Source organism: Mesocricetus auratus, unplaced genomic scaffold (assembly GCF_017639785.1).
Source record: "Mesocricetus auratus isolate SY011 unplaced genomic scaffold, BCM_Maur_2.0 Super-Scaffold_100027, whole genome shotgun sequence".
In the NCBI taxonomy this organism is placed as follows: domain Eukaryota; kingdom Metazoa; phylum Chordata; class Mammalia; order Rodentia; family Cricetidae; genus Mesocricetus; species Mesocricetus auratus.
Genome location: NW_024429208.1, coordinates 25,816,947 through 25,827,093, shown reverse-complemented (window position 1 = coordinate 25,827,093; position 10,147 = coordinate 25,816,947). Strand labels below are relative to the sequence as shown.

Sequence of the window (10,147 nt, the reverse complement as noted above, 5' to 3'; positions counted from 1 at the left end):
CTGTCTCTGTTCTTGCCTGCCTATACACGGGGTGCAGGTCAGGGGTCTTCTCTTGCTGCCCTAAACACATGGCATGCTGGGCAAAAGTCTCTCCCGCCATGTGCCATGGTATAGAGCATGCTGCAGCAGGGTCTCCTATCTCTGAGCATGCAGTGAGGCAGCTGCTCTGTTCTCCAACTGCTGCTGCAGCCCTCACAGCTGAGCCTGCTCCGTCCTCACCTGACTGCCTTTGAGGTGTGCAGGATGTGAGGATGGGGGTCTCTCTCTCTCTCTTTCTGTCTCTCTGCCTGGTAAAGATTGATACTGTTCCTGATATTGTGCCTCCAGTGCTAATAGAGGAGACTTGGGTATGGTTGTATATGGACTGGTACCTGGCACTTTTTAATAGATTCGGAGACTGTATAAAATTTATCCTTCTCAGATCTCTAAAAGTATTAATTGTTGTCAGCTTGACATCAGGCAGCCAAATCCACAAGACTATAGTCAGCTTGGTAGCTCATTTTATTTATGTAAAAATCAAGCCTTAATATGTCTCAATAAGGATCAAAGGATATAAATACTTGTTCAATCACAAGCTTAAGGTTTTTAGGTTTATTTTGGTTATCATCTAAGTATAAACTTAAAGGGCTTTTCATCAAGCCAAAGATACCTCTGTCCAATTCATACTTGGCTCCCTGGACAGAAGACAAATGTACACTACTAGCCCAAATCTGTAGTTTCTGCTAGGACAAAATACAGATACCCAGATATCTGCTTTTTCTGCAATGTAGGTTTCAGTACGAATTGATAATGCTAATGTACCTATAACCTTTATGTCCTTTTGTAGAACAAAATTTATATAGGCTTCAGAGGATCAAAAGTTATACAGCTTGGATCCACTTCTCACAGGTCAAAGAGGACTCCAGATAAGTACAGCCAGTTATCCCACCTGTCTGTTCCTGAGAATGAGATTTTCTCTCCTGGTCATGGGATTCCTGACCTTCCTGATCACTAATACTATGGCGCTTTGATGCCAAGGTCTATCAGTTCAATTTATAGTTTTTTTAAGAAGCATCGAGACTGATTTCATAGTGGTTATACTAGTTTATATCCCCACTAACAGTGTATAAGAGTGCCCCTTCTGTACATCCATAGCAGTATTGCTTGTCACTTGTATTCCTGATCATAGCCATTCTGCCTGGAGTGAGATGGAATCTTGAAGCAATTTAAATCTTTGTTTCCTTTATAGCCAAAGAATGTTTACTAGCTAGCTATTGTGCTCACCTTTAATCCCAGCATGTAAAGCCAGTGGCAAGTGGATATCTGTGAGTTTCAGGCCAAGCATACTCTGTACATGGTGAGTTCCAGGACAATCAAGAGCTACGTCATTAGACCCTCTATCTCTCTAAAAAAAGACTTTACTAGCTATTTGTCATTTTTTGTAATTTATTTTAGAGTTTATAATTGCGGGAGCCTGTGTAAAAACAGCTGTGAACTTACAGTGAAGGATAGAAGGAGTGCAGTAGCCTTCTGGAAAGAACTGTATAAATGCAAAGACATGCAGTGAATGCCATGGCCTGTGCACATTATCACTATGGAAAAGTCAAAGGCCTGGGAAGCATAGTCTTGGCTCTTTTTACATGAGCAAAGATGATAAGACATACCACCAGGTGATTTCCCTCAATGCACTTGTATTTGCTTAAGCTAACTGTCACCTCATGTTTTGCTTGTTTTAAGAATAAAAATGGGATGAGATTTGTTCTCAGTACTCTGTAAAGTCTGGAGTCCCCCAGTTATCCCTTATAGCTCTTTTCATAAAACTTTCGATATGAAGAGATTTAGCCAGAGACAGTAAAGGATAATTATAACATTTCTCCTTTCCCTTTCCTTCTTCCAAACCCTTCCAATGTAGCCTTGCCTGCTCTCCATCAAATTCATGGCTTCTTTTTTCATTGACTATTATTGCATGCATATGTATATATACAAATATACATGTATATTTCTAAATGTAACCTGTTACTTATATGGATGTTTTCATGGTTATTTGGTACTGGACAACTGACTGGTGTGCTGTTCTGTGGAAAGGACCACCTCTCCTGCTCTCTGCTTTCCTCAGTTGCCTGTAGTTCTGTGTGGAAGAGCCCATGGTTGAGGCCTCATGGGCTCTTCTCTGCCCACTTTGGTACAACCTTTGGTGTCATCCTTTATTCATTCTTGGGCAGTCATGTTGGTGAAACTTTAACATAGCTCCTGACCATACTATGAGACATAACCTCACAACAAACTTCGTGATGCTCTGGCTCTTACAATTTTTCCACCCCCATCTTCCTAAATTTCCCCTGAGCCCTAGATGTGGGAATGTTTTATACATGATTCCAGTGGGACAATTCTGCATATGGACTGACTGATTTTCTGGAGTGGTCCCATATGTTGCAAAGAGAAGTATCCTTGATGAGGGGTGAGGACGAGGGTATAATGACAAATGTTTATAGGTTGTTGTTAGGGATGATGATGGTTTAGTAAATTAGTGGTTGTAAATTCTCCTCCAGTAACCGTGACCTCACTAGCACTAAGTAGTTAGGTTGGTTTCTAGTTAGCATGGTTGGCCTCTTGTTGAGCAGGTCTTAAGTCCAATTAGTCCAATTATGTGCCACTACAGCACACTGGTTATCATGCCATGCTGGTTGATGTTGTGGTTCATAGGTGTCATAGCTGGTTGCCTCCCATCTCTGGAAGCTTGTGTGGCACCTTCTGGTACCAAGAAAGCCAATCCACAGGGAACAGAAATTCAGGTCAGTTCTAGATCAGGGTACTATAGCTGTTTTTATATCATGGGTTAAACAACAGTACCCTCTTCTGGAAATAGTTTCCTTTTCAAATAGTTACAAGGGCTTAATGCTTTTTACCTTGTTTTGCTGTTCTTTCTCCTTGCTACAAAGTAGAAAGACCAGTGTAAAGCAAGACAGGAATGGGGGGGGGGTGAGGCGGGACACTTTGAGACAAAAATCCTTGGGACTATGGAAAAAAAATCTCACCTCTGTAGCTAACTTCATTGAGTTTAAATAGCACATGAAAATTTACGACCAAAAGGCATTCATTCCATTCAAACTGAAGATTGCAACCCTGATAAATTAATGGAACCAGTTATTTATACCCAATTACTACTCAAGGTACAACAAATTCTGAACATCTGACAGAATTACATCACCTATTAACTATTTGTTTCACATATGCTTGCTAGTTGGGATACTTAAATTTATAAACCACATCTTAAAAATTAGGAAGCAAAGCCGGGAGGTGGTAGTGCATGCCTTTAGTCCCAGCACTAGGAAGACAGAAACCGATGGATGGATCTCTGTGAGTTTGAGGCCAGCCTGCTCTACAATTCCAGTTCCAAGACAGCCAGGACTGTTACACACTGCAACCTTGTCTCGAAAAAAAAAATAAAGATAATAAAAATAGGAAACAAACTAATAAACAAAAATGTGAGCGCAACCCCTCTACTCCGCCCAGGGAACTGCTCCGAAGTAAGTCGCCCGGGGGCTCCGGGCCAGGGGACCTGCGCACAGGGAACTTCCTCTCGGACGCTGAGGAGGAAGCGGAAGTGCAGCTCGGCGTAGCCTTGGAGACGCGGGGAGGCGTAGCACGACCTTTGACCCGCTCTCGGCGGCGTCAGAGGCAGAGCAGCCAGGACTCCTGAAGAGGCGGCCGTGTCCGCTGGTCGTTGCGGCGGCGATGGAGGTAATAGTGGGGTCGCGCCACCCCGCTGGCCCTCTGCGCCTCTTGAGGAGTGGGAGCGCACAGCCAGCACGCTGTCCCCTCCTCCGCGGCCCGGCCGGCGCTGCGCTCGGCGTAGAGCCCGGGGCCGGCTCATGCAACGGCGATGCCCCCCTGCTTCTTGCTCCCGAGGAGGCTCTTCCTAACCTCAAGGGGTTTGGGCCGCGCATTGCTCCCGGAAACGGGATGAACTCTTGTGACGATTTTGTTTTGCAGGATCCTGTTCAAGATGGGATGGCTGCGGCACCCTCCGGGACCGGGAAATCCAAGGTGAGGAGAGCACTCTACAGCCAGGTTCCCTGGAGCGCGGAAGGGTAATCATTGGAAAACTTGGGCATGAGAAGGGTCACCTTTCCTTAGGGATTTCCGTTTTCATTTATAATCGCCCATTGATTTCCTGTTCTTTTTTTTTAATTTCCTGATGTGCAAGCAAGTTTGTTTACTTCCTGATCCTTGTTAGCACTATGCCGAGAGATCCTGCACTGTTTCAGACATTTAACTACTCTGTTTTATGGGAGTTTACACGGTGACGCAATGAAGAGGGGACTAGTTAAGGGGAAGAATCGGGGAGCTGTATCCTGTTGGCTCCAGCTTCATAGTCAAACGACGGTTGAATAAGGTCGTTCTTACTGCACTGTGCAATGTTTCATGTTCACTGATTCTGAAAGGTAGTGGTTTGTTGCCAAAATGTGTCGTCTGCATACTGAGTTCCAGGCATTTGCCTAAGCTCTCGAGTCTGCAGATGAGGAAACTGAGAGCACAAGGATTAAGTAATTTTCAGTTACTAGAATACAGCCTCTTATTTTAGTGAAAGCCTAAATGTTAGATTATTCATGTGTGACTGTAGTTATGTTCATTTTTTTCACGTGCACATGGATGACTTTTCAGCTTGCAACAGAATGAATTTTACAGCTCTAAAAATCTTTAGGTCCAACCCTCATTTGTACACATAGAGAATTTAGTTGGTATCTGTAAGAGGTTTATGCTGGGATTTTTTTCTTTACTTACTACTGAAAGCTGTTGAAGTTATACTTGTGAATTTTAAAAGTATGATTGGCTTGAATGCTGAGAGTGTTTTTGTTTTTGGGCAGACATTGTGTTTCTTTTGGGGGGGGTCATACTGGAAGCATGGGTTATAGTCGATCATGTAACAACATCTTTCAGCTGGAAACGTTGCCACGAGAAGATCTCATCAAGTTTGCCAAGAAGCAAATGATGCTGCTACAGAAAGCTAAAGCAAGGTGTACAGGTACTGGGTGTGAAATTACAGGGATTTGTCAGTAGAGAACGTGCCCAGGCTTGCAGTTACATTTGAATAAATAAAGGAGAGAGGAGGATTTTTAATTGTAAAATGAAACCCTTTTTACTTCACATTAATTGTAAATTCTTCTAAACTATTTTTTTAAAAAGAGAAATCGGTTGAAATGTTAAAGGCACTAAGTTTGACCCCAAAGACATTCTCAGAAACTTGAAGTGTATGCATATGCTGAAGTTGGTTTGGTCACTATATGATGCCTTTTTTCTTTTATCCCAAAAGGAAAATGGTATTAGTATCCTTTGTTAGTATGGTTGGGGGAACTCTTGAATTTCCAGTACCTTAAAATTTTTAACTGCCAACAGTTATTTTCTAACCATAACAGAACAAATTTATTTTTAGAAATTGGACCTGTTTGTAATCAAGAAAGTAGTTTATTTGAGAAGACAGATGACCTAGGCTCCAGAACTGATGAAATTCTTGCTTTAAGTTTATACAGAAAATATTTATGACAAAAATAATAGAATGTCTAGGACATGCTAGAAAATTATCAGGGTAGTTGGTCACAGTGATATATACACACCTAGTCCCTGCTACTCTACAGGCTAAGGCAGAAGCATCAATTAAGCCCAGGATTTAAAGGCTAGCCTGGGCAACTTAGCAAGACCTCCACATATATGTGGATGAATAAGAAAAGACAGGAAGGGAAGAAGTAAACAAGTTTGTTCAGATGAAACAAAATTGTTCATGTGCACTAAAGCAGGGTGGTGGATACTTATAGACCACACTCTTCCAAATGAAAATTTTCATACTAAAAGAGCAAAACACGAAAGGAATACTATTATTTGGATAACATTAATAATCCTGCCAAGTATTGACTTCTTAAATACATTCTAATTTATAGGCTTGGGATTCTTCTTAGAATGTACATGCCAGTTCTTAATTTGTGAACTAGAACTTTTTTTATTATTTAGAATTAGACAAAGAAATTGAAGAACTCAAATCAAAACCTGTTGATGGAGGAACTGATGATATTATTAAGGTAATGAAGCAATTTTGGTTTACTTACAGAAAATATCTAGTAATAAGTTCCTTGAGGACTGTCTGCCTGCTAGAGACCATCTTGCTGTTTGTTCAGTCACTTCCTTGTTGGCCTTGGTTTAGCTTTTTGGTTCTTTAACTCACAGTGAAAGGGAGAGAGGGAGAGAGGGCTGTTGACTCAGTTCAGACAAAGTCAATAACTGTCCTTCATTATGGTTATTGCTTCCAGACCTTTCCTGCTCTGACCTCCACGGTCAACTTGACCACGTGTAGCCCTTCAGTGATGATGTGCAAATAGACCTATACCGCTGAGTAACGACTGCTGACCCAGATTTAATAGCTGCACTTCTAGCTGCCGGGGGCTGGGGGATACCTTAAAACATTTCACTTGTAATCTCAATTCATCACTTGGTGGGTAGTGCCATCACCAGATTGTACACCATTTAACTCTAGAGTTGTTTCCTGTTTCCTTTATCCTCCACCTTTAACAGACACAGTAGACCCGTTGCTGCTTCAGGGTATAGCTTCAGTGTGTCTCTTTCCATTTGCATAGTACTCCTGCTTCATGAAGCCTTCTGTCTCCTGCAGCGAATTGCTCTGGCGGTCCTCTAGGTCTGTTGCAGTCCTGAAACTGGACTGTGACAGTGATCCCATGAATGCCAACACTGCTTCCTTGTGCTACACACCTGTTTGCTAGGCCACTTAGGCAAACTTCCTTACTGGATTAACAGCTCTTTTGATAGAAGACATGTCTTTGTATGTACCTAAAAGACAGCTTCCTGAATGCTGGGATTAGACGTATACCACCATGTAGGCAAAAGTAAATTGTTGTTTGATGAGTATATAGTCCCCTTCCCTATCTCTTTTGATTAGTTTTGGTGTGAAGTCTATTTTGTTGGTTATTAAAATGGCTACACCAGCTTGCTTCATAGGTCCATTTGCTTGGACTCTCTTTTTCCAACTCTTTATCTGAGGTAATATCTATCCTTGATGTTGATGTTTGTTTTTTAGATGCAGCAGAAGATTGGATCCTGTGTTCACATCCTTTCTATTTGATCTTGAGACCAATCATTGTTGGTTTCTATTATTTTCTTGTTATTGTTGATGGTGGTGGTGGTTGTGTGTGTGTGTGTGTGTGTTCACATGCGCACATGCATGCACTTCCCTTCTTTTGTTTTTCCTTGTGTGAGATTATTTATTTCCTATTTTTTCATGGTCTTAAGTTAGGGTTTTCCTTCTAGCACCTTCTGTAGGTCTGGACTTGTAGGTAAGTATTGTTTAAATTTGACTTTGTCATGGAATATCTTCTTTTCGCCATCTATGATGATTTCAAGTTTTGCTGGGTATGGTAGACTGGGCTGGAATCTGTGATCTCTTAGAGTCTGCAGCACATCTTTCCAGGCCCTCCTGACTTAGAGTCTCAATTGAGAAGTCAGGTGTCATTCTAATAGGTCTGCCTTTGTATTTTACTTGGTGTTTTTTCCTTGTGGCTTTTAATGCTTTCTGTGTTTTGTATGTTTAGGGTTTTGATTATTATGTGTCAAAGGGACTTTATTTTCTGGTCCAACCTATCTGGTGTTTTGTATGCTTCTTGTATCTTGTAGGCATTTCCTTTAGGTTAGGAAAACTTTCTATGATTTTGTTGAAAATGTTTTCTGGTCCTTTGAGCTGGGTTTCTTTTTCTTCCTCTATACCTATTCTTAGGTTTGGTCATTTCATGGTGTCCCAGATTTCCTAGGTTTTGTGTGTTAGGAGTTTTTTTAGATTTAACCTTTTCTTTGACCGATATTCTATCATGTCTTCAGCACCTGAGAGTCTGTCTTCCATCCCTTGAATTCTATTGGTGAAGTTTGCCTCTGCAGTTCCTGTTCAGATTCCTAGACGTTTTGTTTCCAGAATGCTGTCAGTTTGGTTTTCTTTATTGATTCTATTTCCACTTTCAGGTCTTGAACCTTTTATTCATTTCCTCCACTGTTTGTGGTTTTATTCATTTCCTCTTTAAGGACCCCTGTCATAGTCATAAAGACTGGTTAGAGGTCTTTTCTTATGCTTCAGCTATTTTGCACTATTCAGGGCCTGCTGTGTTAGGATAGCTGGGCTCTAGTGGAGATACATTGCCCCGGCTGACACTGACTGTGTTCTTACACTGGTGTCTAGGCATCTGAGTTTAGGATGATTTCTGGCTTTGTCTATGTTTTGCTTCTTGGTTTCTGTTTCCTCTTTGGATTTCAGAGAGTGTGTTGGCTGTTTCCCTGGCCTGCTCAGCTGCTGTGTTCGCGGGGAATGCCTGCTGGCGTTGCAGGCTGGGGTACTGGGATCAGTGGGGAAAAAGAAGGTTGGAGGAAAATGTCTTTGGGATCCTTTGGTGTTGGGCCAGAGAGGAAAGGGAGACCTCTGTCGGTTTCCTGCTGGCAAGCTGGGAATGAGACTGGGGGAGGGAGGCTCTCAGAAGCAGTAGGAGAGGTGTAGGTCAGCCTTCAGTCTGCTTATTGCCCTTGGGTTAGCAGGGGATACCTGCTGGGTTTGGGGTCTGGGACACAGCAACAAGTGGCGTGAGGAAGATTAGAATGGGCATACCTATGGGATCCGCAGGAGATGGGAGAGGACAGGGAAAGCTGCCACATGTGTTCTGCTGCAGAACTGGGAATGACATTTGGGGGTTGAATCTGAGGGGACAGAGCTAGAAGAGAAGGTCTGCAGGCCCCCTACCTGGTTTTGTGGGACTGTTGACTGTCGGTTAGCAGTGGGTGCCTGCTGGAGTTGGGGGCTGGGAAAAAGCAACAGTTGTGGGAGTGAAGTTAGAAGGGAAAGACCTGTGTGATCCCAGGAGATGGAAGTAGGGTGCAAGGAAGATTGCCATAGGTGCTCTGCTGCAGAGCTGCGGGTAGGTTGGAAGATTGGGTCTGGGGGAAGAGAACAAAACACTATTTTTTTTTGCCTCAGGCAAACAAATCATGTCATTTCCAAAACAGGTACTCACTGAGCGCCTGGATGCTCTTCTTCTGGACAAAGCAGAGACTGAACAACAGTGTCTATGTCTGAAAAAGGAAAATATTAAAATGAAGCAAGAGGTTGAGGTAAGGCATTTAATGTGGGTTTTTATTTGCTTGTCTTTGTTTTTTTGTTAAGTTACACTGAATATTCATGAATTTTATAGCTGAATGGTATCTTAAGAATCTAGCCTAGCCAAGCCAGGGGACATATACCAGCACTTGGTTTAGACCGGAAAATGTCGAGGTCAAGGGCATCTAGAGATACTTAGCAAGGCACTTTCTGTAATAAAAGGAGTCAGCAAGTTGACTCTGTAGATAGAGGTGCTTGACTCCAAGCTTGGTGATCTGCCCCCAGAACCTACATGATGGAAAGAGAAAACCGACTCCTATAAGTTGTCTATAACCACACGTGCCATGGCACATGCATACCTACATCATTAGCACACAGTAAATAATTTAGTGTTTTTAAATGATGTCTAATCCAATCTTACCCCTTTATCAAAAACGAAAGTCAGCTCTGGAAGCACAGGCCCATAATTCCAGCTACTCAGGAGGCTAAAGTTCAGGGCCAGTCTGGGCTACAGTGCAGGTCTAGTTTGAACAACTTGTAAGACCCTGTGTGAAAAAGTAAAAAGAGGAATAGGGATATAGTCCAGTAGTAGAGTGTTTGCCTGTACATGGTGGCCCTGAACTAAATTCCCAGTTTTAATTAACAACACTGAAAGCATGCAGTTATGCAGAGATAGACTTTTTGCATTATTTAATCTTTCTTATAGCCATGTCATTCTTTAATAAAAGTCTTAAGGTTTTGAGTTTTTCACAACTCTAAATACTGTTATCTGTTCACTTTTAGGATATTTAGTAGCTCATTTTTACTTTCTTGTCTGTAAAGTTTATTTTCTCTAAAATGTCTCTTACTAATCTGGTCAGGAGCTATAAATTGAAGCCTTTTATGTTACGCCATTTATTTCCTTTAAGTACAGAGGTTTCCTGGTTGTATTCCTTTAAGTAACAGATTTTATATTGATGATAATAGTTCTACTTAAGTAAGGCAAGCCCTAAACAAAATTCTTGAAATCTCAGTATCATATTTCTCTTGGTA

The 10,147-nt window shown here is 41.9% G+C and overlaps 1 protein-coding gene across 1 annotated transcript in view; it reads left to right on the top strand.

Annotated features, from left to right (window-relative positions):
* The first annotated feature begins 3,589 nt into the window (after positions 1-3,589).
* Positions 3,590-10,147, top strand: part of Gcc2 (GRIP and coiled-coil domain containing 2) — a 35,967-nt gene continuing 29,409 nt past the window's right edge. Inside the window, exons 1-5 of the mRNA XM_005070865.4 lie at positions 3,590-3,720; positions 3,973-4,026; positions 4,921-5,005; positions 5,986-6,053; positions 9,025-9,129. Of these exons, the coding sequence (XP_005070922.1) occupies positions 3,715-3,720; positions 3,973-4,026; positions 4,921-5,005; positions 5,986-6,053; positions 9,025-9,129 (318 nt within the window). The 5' untranslated portion in view covers positions 3,590-3,714. The remainder of the gene's footprint in view (positions 3,721-3,972; positions 4,027-4,920; positions 5,006-5,985; positions 6,054-9,024; positions 9,130-10,147) is intronic.